Source organism: Lolium perenne, chromosome 5, assembly GCF_019359855.2.
Source record: "Lolium perenne isolate Kyuss_39 chromosome 5, Kyuss_2.0, whole genome shotgun sequence".
Taxonomy (NCBI): Eukaryota; Viridiplantae; Streptophyta; class Magnoliopsida; order Poales; family Poaceae; genus Lolium; species Lolium perenne.
The window spans coordinates 216,074,700-216,092,950 of record NC_067248.2 but is presented as its reverse complement, the minus strand read 5'-3'; the positions used below and the strand labels follow the sequence as shown (position 1 = coordinate 216,092,950).

Genomic DNA, 18,251 nt, shown 5'->3' with positions numbered 1-18,251 from the left:
CCCTTACATAGCTTCTCTTGAGTGTGTCTTGATGAACTTTGCTTGAGATATGAAAGAGTCTTGAACTTTTGCACATCGGCGAGTATAGATCATAGGAATAGATTCTTGAGAGATCCTTTGATCTTCAAAAATGTTTAGGTCCTCGCCATGACCCCCATTGTTGTTGATGCCGAACTTGAGGTTGTGGGAGAGGTGACTTTACACTTGGTTGTCCAATTGAAAAGACTTGGCCTTGTGGTGTAGATGGCTCCACATAGGTGGAACTTCGTCCTTCCCTGGCACTTGTAGAAGGTAGCTTTTGAGACACCCATCCTTCCTACGGTAACCGGGGGAATTGCATCTCCCTTCTCACAAGAAGCACTTCGCCCCCTCCAAAGTACTATCATCTTCATCAAAAGAGTCTCATCACAGACTACCACAAACCATACAATAGACTCATACTCCATCATCATGTTTGAGCTTCTTCAACTAAGATTTGTCTCTCACTTCCGGCAACCCCATGAAGTTAGGGTAAGACTATGGCTAGGAGTATATGACGGATTCCTTATTTGCCAATGAAGACATCAAAGATCTTGAGCTTAAACTCCATTCCATTGTTGCTCCTTCTTGCAAGGATCATGTCATAGAACATGCATTGAATTTGTTTGACAAACTTCATCATGGTTCATTTTCTCCAACGCAATTCCTACAAAACATGATCTCTACACAAGGAAGCATTTTCTATTAGTCCGAGACCTTGGCCTCTTGAAGAGACTAGCTCCACAAGAGAACCACCACATGTTCATTATAGTAGGTACAAAGACCCAAAAGTGCAAAGCAATGAACAAAGAGTACATACGCAAGAGTTTTTACAAGGTAGGACATGATCACCACCTTGTCAAGGCCCCAATACCTTTAAGCTTGCTTGTGTTGTCGTCATGAGAATGGTAGAGATAAATGACTTGATGACGACAACGAATTCCTTGCTTCCGGTCAAAAGACTTGTGGCTTCAAAATAAACCACCCAATAAGCACCACCGAAAGCAAGGTCCTTCATGGATCAAGACTTGGAAATAGGAACCCATTTTTCAATGGGCCCTATCATGACGTTCTTCTTTACATTGATCCTTATTCCTTTGGTCTTCTTCTTTGGCATGATTGCCACTTCTCCTTCATTGCATGAGTCCTTATAGGTTTTGAGTCTTGCTTCAATGACTCCTTCCAAGAATTTGACTTGGACTTGGAGACTCTCAATTTTGGACTTCAAGCGATTGACTTCATCTTCATGATCCGGGTGAGGGTGAGTTATGTCAAACACTTGAACCTCTTTCTCCTTATTCACCCGGAATTGTTCTGATAGAGCTTCCTCAAGAAGAGAATTCCTTTTCAAGAGTAAACGCTTGTGTCTTTCCAAGGTGGCAATGTCGTCTTCATGATTACAACAAGTGTGATCCTTTCTTGAGAGTTGGTATTCTTTTAAGGCTTCATCTTGCATAAGCTTGATCACCATAAGTTTGTCCTTGCTTCTCTTTAGATATGCAATTTCATCCTTATGGTTACAACAAGTGACATTTTCCTTGCTCAAACGGATCCACTCCAACAAGGACTCATTTTGCCTATCATTCACTTCAACTAGCTTGGCCTTGTGTCTCTTTAGAGTGGCAATCTCCTCTTCATGATCACAACATTTCACCTTCTCTTTACTCAAGCGATAGTATTCATCCAAGGCCTCCTCTTGAGTAGAAATGACTTCCAAGAATTTCGCATTGTGTCTTCTCAAGAAGAAAACTTCGTCAAGGAGCTTGTCACAACATGAATTAGGACCTTCATCTTCTTTCTTCCTGTACACTTCTTCTTGAGGATGCCTCTCCATCTCGGATAGGAGTTCAAACTTGCATTCCAAGGATTTGAAGTTCTTGGTAAGGGTTGCAACATCCTCAAGCAGCCATTCATGGCTTTCTTCAAGATAACGCTTTTTCACCTTGAGCTCATCCACCCAACCAAGAGAATAATCTAGGTCCTTGATGAGTTGGGAGATGAGAGAATTGTTGGAGTCCTCAAGAACAATAGCACTAGCTTCAAGAGACATACGCATACACACTTCTTCCTCATGATCTTGAGTGAGAGAGATAAGCTCTAATTCCTCCTTCTTCTCAAGCCTCTCCTTTTCCATCATATGGTCTTGATCTCCTAGCATGTTAGTGGGAGAAGTATCCAAACCCACAATAGATATAGTATTTGATAAAGATGTAGGTTCGGAAAGAGGTTCCACCTCCAAAAATACCTTTGCCACTAAGCAACGAGAAGTGTTGGTGATGAGGTTCTCGTTTGGGGAGTCGAATGGAGAGATGGAGAGAGTGGAAATGGTGATGGCGGCCACTTCTCCTTCTTTCCCTTTGTCTTCACGCTCATCACCTTCGTCGGAGGAGTACTCCTCACGAATAATGAAGGCTCTAGGCTTCTTGGTGGAGGAGATCTTGGTGTCGTCGTAATTGGAGGAAAACTTGGAGAAACCTTTGGAGAGAGATCTAAACTTGATCTTACGAACAAGCTTTCCACCATTGTATTCCCTTCTCTCATAGATACAATCCGCAACAAAGTGACTTTTGTCGCCGCAATTGTAGCAAGAACTTCCCTTTTGTTCCTCCCTTGGGCTCTTGGAGGAGAGTCTAGTAGAATCATGAGGTGAGTATCTTCTTGGCCTTGAGCTTCGTGTCTTGTTTCCACTCCAAAAACTCTTGGCGGAAAGAGCCATGTGTTCATGATAGTTGGCCTTGAGATCATCCGGACCCCACTCAATGGGATCCTCATCGCTCTCACTAGCTCCATGCTCCGTCATCTTCAATGCAAGATTGGGCTTGCGGGTGTCGTGGGCGCGAGCAACAAGATCTTCCGCATTCTTCTTAGATATGTCCAAAGCGATGACTTCACTAAGGACTTCATCGGATGTCATAGCACGGAAAGAGGCGTTTTGGCGGATGGCCGTCAACTTTACTTCCTCATAAGGAAGGAGAGCATTGTAGAACTTTCTCTTGATCCAAGGGTCATCCACAAACGTTGGTCCAAGATCTTGCATTTGCACGGCGAGAGCAATAAGGCGCCGGTACATCTCTTCGGGGGATTCTCCCTCATTCATGACGAAGTTGTCGGCCATGTTGTTCACTTCATCAAAACAAGAGCTTTGGATGCTCTCATTTCCGAGGAAGAGCTTGTCAAGTTTATCCCAAGCTTCCTTGGCGATCTTGAGCGAGCGGATATGAGCGCGGTCCTTGGGCGTGTGACGGCCATGTGAATCATGTTGATGGCGGTGGCGTTGAGTTGGTCATCCACCACTTCCCTTCTTGTCAAGTTCATTGGGTCTCGTGGTGAATAGCCCTCCTCAATGATACGCCAAAGCTCGGTATAAACACTACGCACATGGGAACACATTAAGAATTGCCAATTTTCAAAGCTATTAGATTCAAGTAGCGGTGGTGAACCATGAGTCAAAATACGAGGCATGGGTATTGGGACATTCACGGTGTAATCACTTGGTGGAGGCACCGCATGATTACCTCCTAATTGTCCCGCAACCGGAGGTTCATCCTTCCCTTTTGATGAGGTGTCAACATCCTCAAGTTCCTTTTCTCGAGGTGGCTTTGTCGATTGCTCAAGAAAACCAACAAGAGGAAAAGTGTTGACTTGTGGTGGAGGAACATCGACACCTCCCTTAGGATCTATGATGGGGTTTAGTTTTGGAGTAATCAACTCCATCATCATAGCCTTCATTTGAGATACAATCGATGACTCCAATTTCTTGAGGTCATCCAAAGTAGCCGGAGTATTATCGGCAATTGATGATGGAGATGATTGCTCACCGGGAAGGAATCCATTCACAACTGCCTCTTGTTCGGCCATTTCTTAGGCGGTAAAGCCCGAGCAAGAAAACCTTGCACTGATACCAATTGAATGGATCGTAGCGAACAAGGGGGGGGGGGTGAATGGACGCTACGTTAAGTTTTAGCCTTTTTCAATTTTTAGTGCAACGGAAGGTAAAGGTGATAGCTTTAGCGATGGCGGTGTTCCTACTATGATCCTAGACAAGTGCAATAAGAAAAGGAACCAAACAAGATAGTAAGGGTAAGGAGCGGGACAACCGGAGGGCGCGGAGACGAGGCGAGGTTTGTTTCCCGCAGTTCCTCCCACAAAAGGGAGTACGTCTGCGTTGAGGAGGTGCTAGCCTCACACAAGAGGCTAGACGGCCACACCACGAAGGAAGGCCTCACCTTCTTCCTCGAGAGAGCTCCACGACGGTGCTCCCCCTTCTCCACTATGGCACCGGTCGAGGCGGTGATTCCTTCACAAGGTTGGGGCGAGCTCCATACCACAAGGAGGCTCCCAACAACCTATGGGGCTAGCACAACACCTAGCCTCCATAGGTGCACTTCTTCCAAGATTCCACCATAGGAACACTGCCACGAAGATCCACTAAGGACTACCATGAATTGGTGAAATTTCTCTCGTTAGAACGATAGATCGGGGTCTCCTCCACCACTCCTCAAAGTATGAGCAAGATTGATTGGGTAGGTAGGGAGATCCACTAAGTTTGAGCTCAGCAACAATGGAGGAGAGAGAGAAGAGCTAAAAACGAGTTGGGGAAGAAGGGGCCTTTATATAGGTCTCCTCAAATCCAACCGTTGTGTGCAATTTTGGCCTAAGCGGTACTACCGCTTTGGGTAAGCCACTACCGCTCTGGGTTTGAAATCCCCACTAAACTTGTCCACGTGGACACAGAGCGGTACTACCGCTCGCGGTACCGCTCGAGGTACCGCAATGGGGTCCAAACCTTACTGGATCCAAAGCGGTACCACAGCGGTACCGAAGCGGTACTGCCGTAACTAGTTATGGTACTTGAGCGGTACCGTGGGCGGTACTACCGTTTGCAAGCGGTACTACCGCTCAAGGTACCGCAGAGGTACCGTAACTAGTACTGTGGGACAAAATCGTGGGAAACCTCCAGAGCGGTACCTCAGAGCGGTACCAGTAGGGTAGCGGTACTACCGCTCCTGGTACCGGTAGTACCGTTATGGCTAAAATTGCTTTTCCTCTCCTACCATGTTACCTCGCGACACACACAAAACCAGAAAACCTAAGAACTAAGCTTCAGTCTTCCGATCATAATGTGTCCGGCGAGGGCATCGTACACCTTGCAGACCTATCAGAGACAATCTTTGTGCACGGTTAGAATCATTCGAGTGTTGTTATCAAACACACAAAACACGGGATATGGACCTTGCTCTAACAATCTCCTCCTTTTTGGTGTTTGATGATAACACACGAATTTGCAATAAAGCGTAGGATATTATGATAAGGTATTTGGTTTGCAAGAATAGACGGAGCTCTCCCTAGATGTGTGCATATCTAGAATTAAGTGCTCACGGAGGTGGATTAAGTGCTTCTAGCCAGTGGCCTTTTGTTCCTATATCTTGATGCAAATAGTTCTATCGTGTAATTTGTTTGCATTTTGTAGTTGAGTCTTTAGATCGAGATACTGAGAGCAGCTCCTGGTGAGATCGCTTCCACCAGCAGTGACAAAATCGCGACCAGCCACACGATCACCGTAGGAAACTACAGCTTGATCCTACAACGCGACTATTGCATGGTCCCAGCGCTAGTCATGCATGTGTTGACTGTCCCAATCGGCCGCATCAACACCTTTGTTGGATTCATCGGCGCAACGGAAAGCATCACGGCCAACAACCCCAACGAGTAGATCTCCGCAGCAGCCCTCGCTGATGACATCACCGACTCGGCCAGCACGCCCACCGTGATGCAAAAAACTTAAAGAAAATTACCATGCAATTTGCACTCATTTAATATCTCCAAGTTTAGACTCTTGCTCGTCCCTGAGAAAGATAACAGCTAAGGACCATGGACTTCTTGTCATGAAGCTTGAGTCGATAAACTTAAATAAAACACTATTCAATTTGCACTCATCAAGACAACACATAACCGACCCTCATAGAAACACTACCCTTAGTCTCTCCCCACTCTGTCCCTTCATCTGAGTCAGGCGCGGCGGCGGTGCTCGAGTGGGGCTAGTGGCCTCTCATGTCTTGTGGCGGATCATGTGTTATATCTAGACATGTCGGCTCAACGTCCTCCTCTCCTAATCGTCCAGATCTAGTCTCACCGGGTAGGAGGTGGCCCAACAGTAAAGATCGAAGGCCAATCCGGCCATATGTGGGTGGATCCGCCCCGCGTCGGGTGCAGCTGGATTCCTCCCCATCCGGCTCGTCCGGTGGTGGGCGACAAATTCGTTGGCGCCGCTTTCATGGGCGGTACATCCGTGGGCGGAGGAACCAATGATTAATTGGGCAGACCTAAGGGTTACGCCACGATAAACTCCGGTGTGATCGATGTTATAAATCTTTGTGTCACCGGACGTCGTGACGATAAGTTTCGTCATACTTAGGGCATATGTTGTTGTGCATGTTCTGTTTAGGAAATTTTGGTGTCGTTATCAATATAATAAGTAGGTCCCATGTGTTTTATTATAGATATCTGATTTGGGTTTTTTTTTATTTTCTCTTAATTCTTCATGACTCCATATTGTCATTATGTTTACTAAGGGAAGATGTTGTGAATTTTGTTTTCAGAAAAATATGGTATAGTTATCAATCTGATTAAGTGGGTCTCATGTGTTTTATTAAGATCTCCACTTCGGCTGTTTACTGTTTTCTATCCATTCTTCATAACACGCAATTGTCATATTTTTACTTAGGGAATATGTTACTATGCATGTTCTGTTAGGTAATAATCTTATGTTATAGTTTTAGGTAATAATCTTATGTTATAGTTAATGGAAAATGTGTGTGTTGTTTACAGTTTTCTGTTAGCATGTTCTTTTTAGTTATAAATTTCGGTTATGCTTCATGGCAACTGTGAGTTTTCTTTATAGTTTACTTTTGGGTTGTTTTAGATTTCATGGATAACTTGTAACTTGTTTGAAAATCAATAGTTAATTTCGGTGATATTGCATCAAAAAAATCAAGTTGTCGTGGCACCTGCACCTGCACAATGATTGGGGTCTCTTCACTTGGAAGAAGCAGCATCGCTACTATTGTGTGAAATCTGCAGTTATGTATACACGGGTGGTGACGCTAGGATAAATGGATAAATAAGTCGAGACATGACTAGAGAGAAATTCTAGTTTTCTTTTTTATGCTACTAAGATATTATAGGTAGTCAAAATATGATGTAACAGTAGTTATCTGTAATTAGTCGGCTTAAATATTTATTGATACGTGGAGGTATCATAGCATACCTTACTTGATCACATTTACAAATATATGTAACCGAATATATGTAACCGTTTTCTATGTGATGAACCGTCTCATTCACTATCGATATTGATTATGTTATGCTTACATGCAAACATAGTTAAATGTGTTGTCAAAGAATTTGTGTCTGCTTATGCATACGAAAATTCTCTGTGCAAGCGGGTCGAACCAGAATATTGTAATGGATGACACCAACTATAAAGAAACAGAATTTTTTAAATAATTGTTGTTGGAAAAGAGGACTCATCGCTGACGGTTTTGTTTACCCGTTGCAATAGAGGCCTTGACACCAGCGTCAAGCTCATGACAACGAGCCCTTTCCCATTGTCATGGGGTTTTTTTCGACCCGTGACCATAGAGTCGCTCTGTACTAGTGTGAGATAATCGTCCATTTAACAAGTAGCATGCAAAACCCCTGTGATTGTACAAAACACATACTAATGGGGATTATTCTAGTGTTATGATAGCTCCAAAGTCCGTGATTTCTAGCTATGGTTTTTCCTTATGTTTCCACTTGTTTTCGCTGCTTTTCGATCTTTGACTAAAATTAATAGTGCGAAACAAAGATACCTTGTGATTTATTGACCCTTTCAGGTGTTTGACGTATTTTGTGGGAAATGAAGCCACATTTGAACAATTTAGAGTATGTAGTTATTGATTACATTACGCTATGTCCGAGGGATGTAGTTATTGATTACATTTGAAAGTTCTAAGGTTGTGGATGTGCTGTTGCCACTAGGGATAAAACATTGATGCTATGTCCGAGGATGTAGTTATTGATTACATTACGCACCATACTTAATGCAATTGTCTGTTGTTTGCAACTTAATACTGGAAGGGGTTCGGATGATAACCTGAAGGTGGACTTTTTAGGCATAGATGCATGCTGGATAGCGGTCTATGTACTTTGTCGTAATGCCCAATTAAATCTCACAATATTCATCATATCATGTATGTGCATTGTCATGCCCTCTCTATTTGTCAATTGCCCAACTGTAATTTGTTCACCCAACATGCTATTTATCTTATGGGAGAGACACCACCAGTGAACTGTGGACCCCGGTCCATTCTTTACATCGAATACAATCTCTTTATAATACTTGTTCTACTGTTTTCTGCAAACAATCATCATCCACACTATACATCTAATCCTTTGTTACAGCAAGCCGGTGAGATTGACAACCTCACTGTTTCGTTGGGGCAAAGTACTTTGGTTGTGTTGTGCAGGTTCCACGTTGGCGCCGGAATCCCTGGTGTTGCGCCGCACTACATCTCGTCGCCATCAACCTTCAACGTGCTTCTTGGCTCCTACTGGTTCGATAAACCTTGGTTTCTTACTGAGCGAAACTTGCTGCTGTACGCATCACACCTTCCTCTTGGGGTTCCCAACGGACGCGTGTTGAACGGAAAGACATACATCAACTACGCGCAGCATTATGTCTTAGTGTTCATGATAAATGTTTACACTCCATGCTATAATTGTATTAACCGAAAACATTAATACATGTGTGTTGTGTAAACAACCAGAGTCCCTAGTAAGCCTCTCATTTAACTAGCTTGTTGATTAATAGATGATCATGGTTTCCTGATCATGAACATCGGATGTTATTAATAACAAGATCATATCATTAGGTGAATGATGTGATGGACACACCCATAGTAAGCATAACATGAGATCAAGTCATTAAGTTCAACTTGCTATAAGCTTTCGATACATAGTTACCTAGTCCTTCGACCATGAGATCATGTAAATCACTTACACCGGAAGCATGCTTTGATTACATCAAACTCCATTGCGTAAATGGGTGATTATAAAGATGGGATTAAGTATTCGGAAAGTGTGAGTTGAGGCATATGGATCAAGAGTGGGATTTGTCCATCCCGATGACGGATAGATATACTCTGGGCCCTCTCGGTGAAATGTCGTCTAATTAGCTTGCAAGCATGTGATTAGGTCACAAGAGATGACATACCTTGGTACGAGTAAGGAGTACTTGTCGTTAATGAGGTTGAACTAGGTATGGAGATACCGATGATCGAACCTCGGACAAGTAAAGTATCGCGTGACAAAGGGAATCGGTATCGTATGTGAATGGTTCTTTTGATCACGAAGTCATTGCTGAATATGTGGGAGCTATTATTGATCTCCAGTTCCCGCTATTAGTTATTGATCGAAGAGGAGTCTCGATCATGTCTGCATAGTTCTTGAACCGTAGGGTGACACACTTAAGGTTTGATGTCGTTTTAAGTAGATATGGAATATGGAATGGAGTTAGAATGTTGTTCGGAATCTCGGATGGGATCCGGGACATCACGAGGAGTTCCGGAATGGTCCGGAGAATAAGATTCATATATAGGAAGTCACTTTCCAAGTTTGGAAATGATCCGGTGCATTTATGGAAGGCGCTAGAACCTTCCGGAATAAATCACCATGGAAGGTGGAGTCCCGGATGGACTCCACCAACCCTAGCCTGCCTGCCAAAGGGGAAGGTGGAGTCCATGGTGGACTCCACCTCCATGGCCGGCCATAGGCGAAGGAAAGGGAGCAATCCCACTTCCCCTAGGTTTCACCCATATGGAAGTTTTTGAGTTGGACTCTTATTCGGATTTTGGGCAAACCCTTGGGGGTTCCACCTATATAAAGAGAGGGAGAGGGAGAGGGCTGGCTACCACTTGGCCGCACCACCAAGGGGCTCCCTGGTCGGTGCCCCAAGCCCCCCTCTCTCCAAACCCTAGCTACTCCCTCCTCCTTCTTCTCCCGCGGTGCTTACGGCGAAGCCCTGCCGGAGATCTCCACCACCACCGTCACCACGCCGTCGTGCCGGCGGGATTCCGAGGAGGATCTACTACATCCGCTGCCCGCTGGAACGGGAAGAAGGACGTCATCATTAACGCTGTATGTGTGACTGAGTACGGAGGTTCTGCCCGATTGTGGCACCGTCAAGATCTTCTACGCGCTTTTGAAAGCGGCAAGGGGTCGACTACATCCACCACGAGATTTATCTCGTTAACGCTTAGCGATCTTTGAGGGTATGTTGATCTTCACCTCGTTGCTACCATCTACTAGATTAGATCTTGGTTTGTTATTCATTCTTGCGGTAGGAAATTTTTTGTTTTCTATGCTACGAATCCTATCAAACATGAGTCACTACCGTGCACAACCACTTTAGTTCTACAAAACACATGATAAATGCAGATTATCCAAGTGCTACTAACATTGTTCAAACTTTTAAGCATCGGCCTAACAATGTACACAACAAGCATCATATGAATTACAATGTGAGCCTCATACTAATATAACACACATCACTTACTGACATAATGTGCCATCTAGTAATTACCATGGACAAACATTGTGGTTGCACAATCACTTGCTATGTGGGGATTATCCAATTTGCACACACTAAAATGGTGCTAACATGTAATCATTGGCCCTACAGATGAATAACAAAAAACGATGTCTCATATGAAATAGTTCATACATATGTAGTATCTGTGAACAGTAAATCCAGTTCCTCGACCATCTGCAATAAATTTGTCTTGCATGCGAGCCCCAACTATTAAATCAAACTACCAAACTCTAAAAATATTACGCAACGTCTAAAATGTTGACCCAATGCTAGAAATGTACAAATTAAACCCTACCTAAATGATTACACTAACAGATCTATAATGCATGTCATCACTCCCTAAAACTAAGTGTGTAAATCTACGAAGGGAAATCATCGGAGAAGGTAGGAGTGGTCCTTACCGCCATTGATGAGGGCTGGTTGAGGTCGAGGGCGAGGAAATCCTTGCCCATGTTTGGTCACGGTGGAAGCCAATGAAGCGCCCAGGATGCCATCCCGAATTCTTGATCCTCCTCTTCACGCCGTCGCAATGGATGCGCCGGTGACAACGAAACCGATGATGTGATATGATAGAAGGAGCGGTGAGAGATAGAATGGGAGAGTGAGAGGCCTAAAACCCAACCAGATGGACCGAATTTGTGTCTCCTCGGAGCCTAGCAAGAGGTCCTGGATGCTGCCAAACATGCTCACTACACTATGAGAAGGAGGGAGTACTAATTTCCATGTGGTTCATACTCCAGCGACCCAATATCATCACGATTGAACCTAGGAATGCAAGAACACATAGATGTCCAAATCCTTGCACCATCCCGACCAATGCTAGTAGTATCTAATTTCAGAACCTTCCTATAGTTGGGTGGTTAGGAGGGCAGTGGCACCTCAAGCCCACCAGAATTCAAATCCCAGTTTTGACACTTTGGTGTCTCATTAAAGGCGGAATATTCTTCAGTGAGAGGCTACGTTCCCGTTGACATCGAGGCGCATGTGGTGACTTCACCAATCTCAAGACCCATCGGATGAAATTTCTTTGACGCAGTCTCTCGAATGTGCTCATATGGGTGTGTGTGCATATATTCATAGGCATGAGTGTATATGCGTATATATGAGCATCTACGTCTATGCTTTGTTTCGCAACAATGTAATACTCCCTACGATTATTAATATGAATGTATCTAGAACTAGTATAATTTAGTGCGGGGAGCGGGGCGACAAACCATTTTCACGCGTGCTTGCACACACGCGATGGTCAATGCACACAGGACCATGGAATTATGGATACGGTGCTGATGGGCTAGTAATTGGACCATTATAATCTTCTTAGGATCGTACAGCTCGGTTGGTATAATTAAGCGTCTGAATGCGTCTCAGGGAGCACCAGTTTTACGGATCAGTCTATCAAAACTGTACATTTTCAGTGTTTTGACAAGAGTGCTAGTACACACTACCCCTAAAAATCTTGTAGATACGTACAGCACAAGATTAGCATAGTCGCATACTACGTATGATTCTAATAAAATCCTGTAAAATTTATTTATTCTTAGAAAAAGACCCGGACCTACATGACGCGGAGACCAACGGGACACCATACCATACGGGAGGCTTGGAGTACATGACGCGGGCACTAAGAGCATCTCCACTCGTCTCCCCGCAGAGCCCCCCACGGCCACTTTTTTTCATCCGGACGGCGAAAAACGGTCCAGTCAGGCCCCCGGTTCCTCGTTTTGATCCGGATTTGAGCCTATTTTCGTCCGGACTCCCCATGCCATCCCCGGCCCCCCGGGGAGCGCTCGGGGACTCCGGATGAAGCTAAACCAACCGCCCACGCCCACGTGTCTCCTCTTTCGTCCGGATTCCCCGAGCCGTCCTCTTTTTCCCCGAGAAACGCCGCTTGGGGAGCACACGACTGGAAATATACTGCCCCCCACGCCAAATCTTCCTCCAATCCGGACAAAAATTTCGCCGGATTTGGGCGTGGGGAGCGCCAACGAGTGGGGATGCTCTAACACTGTCACACCGACGTGCCCACATCCTCAGGCCTCTGCCTCATTTTCCTCCCAGCACTTTCCCCATCGATAACTCGAGCCGACCACCTGATCATGGAGGTAGAAACCCCAGCTCAGACAGAGCGCCGCGAGCAGCAGCAGCTCCCTAGCGGCGCCGGCGCCCGTGTCGCTGCTAAACCGCTCCACCGCAACCCCCGCCTGGTCGTCAGCTTCCTCCTCATGGTCCTCGGCTCGGCGTCCAGCCCTCTCCTTCTCCGCACGTACTACCTCCACGGCGGCAACCGCAAATGGCTCTCCAGCCTGCTCCAAAGCGCTGGGTGCCCGCTGCTACTCGTTCCGATCTGCGCCTCCTTCTTCTCTCGCCGACGGTGCTCTGCCACCACGCCGCTCTTCCTCATGTCGCCCCGGCTCCTGGCCGCGAGCATCGGTGTCGGCCTCATGGCCGGCCTGGACGGCCTCCTCTACGCCTACGGCATGGCTTACCTCCCGGTGTCCACCTCCTCCATCCTCAGCGCGACGCAGCTTGCCTTCACGTGCGGCTTCGCCCTGCTGCTCGTGCGCCAGCGGTTTACACCCTTCTCCGTCAACGCCGTGGTGCTGCTCAGCGTCGGCGCCGTCATGCTGGGGATGAACACCGGGGGGGACCGCCCCGCTGGGGTGTCCCGGGCGCAGTACTCTGCGGGGTTCGCCACGACGCTCGGCGCCGCGGCGCTGTATGGGTTCATCCTGCCCGTCATGGAGCTCAGCCAGGCGCGGCACGCCGCACGCACCGGCTGCGCCGTCACGTACACACTCGTCATGGAGATGCAGATCGTCATCGGGCTCCTAGCCACGGCCTTCAGCGCCGTCGGTATGCTCGTCAACAAGGACTTCCAAGTAAGTTTATTATTAACGCGTACCGCTAGTCTCTCCTTGTCGTTGATCCCTGAAGGAGGCTACGTACCAATTCTCACATAGTGACAATAAAACCCCAGGAAGAAGACAGCTACTCCGTAGCTAGCTACTCACATGAACGCTAGCTACATACCAAATCTCACTGTACTGAAAGGAGAACTTTTCCGAAAGTTAGGACGCTACATACCAAATTCTCACATTGTAGTATAGTACAAATTCTCACGTAGCGACAATAAGATTCCAGGAAATAACAACCACACAAACTATACACGCTGATGGGCATGCCCAGTTGTATGCGTGGGGGGTGGAAGTATGCTTTATCCGGCAAAAGTATATCTCATCCACGAATAGTGAAAATGCTAGCTAGCTGTGTACCGCCTTCGCATATCGAATGACTTTTCTGTATACAAGTTGATACGTAAAGCTAGATGTTCTAGGATTTTCGATGAGGCCTGGGAGAAATTAAAACAAGTGAGAACAAAAGAGTTAATCTCTTGCATTGCGACTCATTGCGTACAAGCTAGAGACATGAGCCAGCCAAGATATCGTTAACGTGAGAGCAACCAAATGCAGGCAATCCCAGGGGAAGCCCAGGAATTTGGGTTCGGCAAGGCGGGCTACTACCTGCTGCTGGCCGGTTCAGCCATCGTGTACCAATGCCTTTTCCTTGGTACCATGGGCGCAGTCTTCTACGGCTCAGCGCTGCTCGCCGGCGTCATCCTGACCGTCCTCATCCCGGTAACCGAGGTGCTTGCTGTCTTGTTCTTCCACGAGCCATTCAATGGCATCAAAGGCATCGCCCTCACCCTCTCAGTGTGGGGTTTCGTCTCGTACTTCTATGGCGAGATTCACAACAATGCGCAACAGTCTGACAAATCACCAAATATAGAGCAATTAGATCATTAAATGATCATCCGGCCCTATTCACATTGTGGTGGTCCTTGAGTTGTCGGGTGTTCTATTGCAACCATGAAAAGTTTCTTGTATTGCTATGAAGCTATATGGAGATGAAAATAAACTATCACAAGCTTGGATGTATGCAAATGCATCAAGTCATGTTTCTCTTTGCTTAAAAAAAGCTGAAATATATGTATGATTGTATGTATGTACGTACTACGAAGCTAGCTTGTTGCGGCAGCACGCCGCACCCATGGGGTGATATCGATTGTTGTAAGGGACTCATCGCATATTAAGCAAGGACTGTTGAGCTTAGATAAGGACTTTTGTCTAGCGATGGCCCATAATGCAGCTACGTACTTCCGTGAGAATTGTGCAGTGACCTGCCAGCTTGCAACTATTTTATCCTACCTCCATCCTAAGGGCATCTCCAGCGAGGAGGCGACGTGTGCGATCGTTTGCGTCCGTGTGGACCGGAAATGCATCTGCATCCAGCTCCAGCGGGTAGACGCATCGCGTCCGAGGCGTCCACCGATATGCGGCACGTTTGCGTCTCCGCGGACGTTGCACGGTCGCGCCGAGCGTCCGCTCGCTTCCCCCACGGGCACACATGGCAGCGACCCTGTATCAAGGGCATCGCTTCCGCGGCTAGTGCTTCCGCGGTCAGCGGTTCCGTGTCTGCGCCGCAGCCTTCGCCTTCAATGGCGCGGCTGTATGTTCTGCGCGCGCACTGGCGGGCGGCGGCTAGGCTTCTGCGCCGCCTTCAATGACATCGTATCCCGCGCGCGGCCGGCCTTAAAAGTCGACCGGCACAGTTCGTCAACAAGGACTTCCATGTAAGTTTGTTATCGCGTACCGCTAGTCTCTCCTTGTCGTTGATCCCTGAAGGAGGCTACGTACCAATTCTCAAATAGTGACAATAAAACCCCAGAAAGAAGACAGCTACTCCCATGAACGCTAGCTACATACCAAAACTCACTGTACTGAAAGGAGAACTTTTCCGAAAGTTAGGGCGCTACATACCAAATTCTCACATAGTGTCGTTGCCTAATCGACGGTACCTCGGAGGAGGGATCCTCACGAGGGGGAGAAGAAGTAGGGGCCATAGGGCGGAGTGCACACGGGACGGTGGTACGCGAGTTACCCAGCTTCGGAACACCTGCACGATGACAGGGCCTACTGCTGCTTGTCTGGAATTATCTGGGCGCTTTCGCGTTGTTACAATGAGTTGTGGTTGTGCCTCTAGGGCTCCCGGGGATCCGGCTTATAAAGGCGCACGGATCTAGGGTTTACATGGAGAGTCCTAGCCGGATTACAGACAGCCTAGCTACGGAACAATATCTTGCCGTGCACGTCACGGATCCGCCTTCCATACACGTCGTACTGGATCCGGGTTCCTCATGGGCCTCCCTGGATCCGGGTCACTCCTAGGTCGGTACGGATCCGGCCTGCTGATCCTGGGCTGGACTTCTTCCTGCATGATCAACAAGAAGCCCAGGCCGCCCGATGGGCCACATGCCTCATCACCGTCTGTGGGCCACCCGGGCTTGCCGGATCTAGGCACTGTCGATGGTACACCCATGAAGTATACCCACAACAGTAGCCCCCAGAGTTCTCCGAGTTTCGCCTGCAGTTTCCGCCATGCTTGTTCCTTAAATTTCCGGCATCATCGGCAACGCGGAGAAACTTGAAGAGCTCAAACTTTGCATTTTATTCTTTTTCCAACTTATAGCCGGAAAATGCTCTCATCCTGCGGGACTTCATCCATCGACGTTCCAAAGAACATTTCCGGGTTACTCCCTGCTCGCGAACAAGAGTCAACTTATCTTCACGCTTTTACCCGGAATCTTAAAAGACTCAAACGGTTCCGCCAATTCTGGCGCCATTTTCGCGCGATCCGCGCGGTAACTTATCTCTAGCCATTTTTACCGCTAGGGTTTGGGACACGTGTCACGCATCCAACGGCGCGACGCTTGCGTTCCGACCACAGGATGCGGAACACGAATCTCATCCTCTCTGCCTATAAATATCAGCCGTCGACCCCTTCTCACCTCATTCACCCCCTTCTTACCTCTCTTCCGAGCGCCGCCCGAGAGCCATTCCTCCGCCGCGCCGGAAACCACCGGAAAGTCGCCGGAGCATCGCCGGAGCGAGCCCTCCGCCGCAGTGTTCTTCGTGTTCTTAACTCCGGCGAACCACCGCGCGGAAAACTCGCCGCCAGCAACTCCGACCACCGCACGCGCCATTACGGTAATCCTCGAGCTCAAACTTCGCGCCGTAGTTGATAGGGATGAACTTTGGGGAAGACGAAGTGAGATCCGACTAAGGAAAGTTTCCGCCAACCTTTTTCTTCAGATGTCTTCGACGACTCCGCCTCCGAGCTCGGAACCGATCATGGCGACGCCAATTTCCTCCGCCCCTCCTCCCTTTGTCCCCATCAGGCTGGACCCTTCAAAGGATTCCGGCAAGGAGACTGAGGGGACCTCCGCGCACCCGGAGAAAACCTCTGGGGCGGGCCAGTCGGAGCAGCAAACAGAAGAAGCTGCCAAGAAGTCAAAAGCTCGAAAGCGCGATTCCGAAGCTAAGGGGAAGTGGTGGCCCTGCACCACCACCGAGATGGAATTGAAGAATCTCGAGTCGGAGGGCTTCCTGCAACCCGGAAGCTGGAGGACAGTTCCAGATGAACCAGCTCCGGCTCCAAGGGACGACGAGATGGTGGTGACGAAGGCACTGGTGGAGCGCGGATTTTCATTTCCGCCTTCAGATTTCTTCCGGGAGATTCTGAAGACGTATGGACTCCAACCCCACAATATATCTCCGAACAGCGTGCTCGCCATCAGCAACCACGTCGCTCTCTGCGAAGGTCACCTCCGGGTAACTCCAGAGCTTCCCCTCTTCCAATACTATTTCTCTGTCAAAAAGGAGAAGATCCGCCAAACTTCCGAGTTGGCGACTTGCGGATCTATCACCTTCATCATCCGCCCGGGTCGCGTCTATCCCCCCACCGACCGCCATGAATCCGCGAGATACCGGTCTCTGGGGTTTCTTCTATCTAAAGGACGTCTCCGACCCCGCGAGCGATAAGAAGCTACCGCCTTTCAAGAACTGCCCCGCCACCGAGCTTCTGGCTTGGACGCACTGCCCCCACGTCTCCGACGCGCCACGGCTGACCCGCGCTGTCAGGCGGATCTGCAAGCTCACGGAGGAGGGGCTTACAGGAAGGATTTAACCCTTTCCTGGTTCACGAAAGCGGATCCAGCCGGCACAGGGACCGCCTGATGTTTGAATACACAGGCGCGACGATCCGATGCGCGCCACCAAGGATAATCTCTCCGCCGACGCCATCGACAAGAGGATCCGGTCCTCATCAAAATCCCACGTGAACTCCACGTTCACGTATGCAACAAAGACATCCACACGGAGGGAACCGGAACTGCGGTACGTCGTCTTGACTTTGGTTTATCGTTTTTCTTCAAACTTTTGCTAAGTGTAATTTTGAACTAGCTCGAGGCGCTTGAGGAAAATGAGCTCGGAACTCTCCTCCGAGTCCCATCCACCGGCCACGCGGATCCGGAGGCCACGTCAGAGGCGGAAGCTCCTGAAGCTCCACGTCCCGCGAAGAGGAAGAAACCAGCCCCTTCCAGCCCTTACGCGAAACGCCCCCGCGAAACGCTCGGCATCGCGGCTACCCGGAAAGCCGAGGCGGAAAAGAAGCGCCTCGCGCTGATTAATACCAGCAATAAAGGGCAGCCTGCCATCCAAAGACTTTTTCAAGCCTTCCGGTAAGCGTCTTCTTCCGAGACCCA

At 48.0% G+C, this 18,251-nt stretch overlaps 1 protein-coding gene across 1 annotated transcript; it reads left to right on the top strand.

Moving 5' to 3' along the window:
- The first annotated feature begins 12,653 nt into the window (after positions 1–12,653).
- Positions 12,654–14,664, top strand: LOC127301920 (purine permease 3). Its single transcript, XM_051332219.1, has 2 exons — positions 12,654–13,530; positions 14,122–14,664. Exons 1-2 carry the CDS (start codon positions 12,748–12,750, stop codon positions 14,452–14,454), a joined length of 1,116 nt encoding a protein of 371 aa, XP_051188179.1. The 5' UTR covers positions 12,654–12,747; the 3' UTR covers positions 14,455–14,664.
- Positions 14,665–18,251: the final 3,587 nt, after the last annotated feature.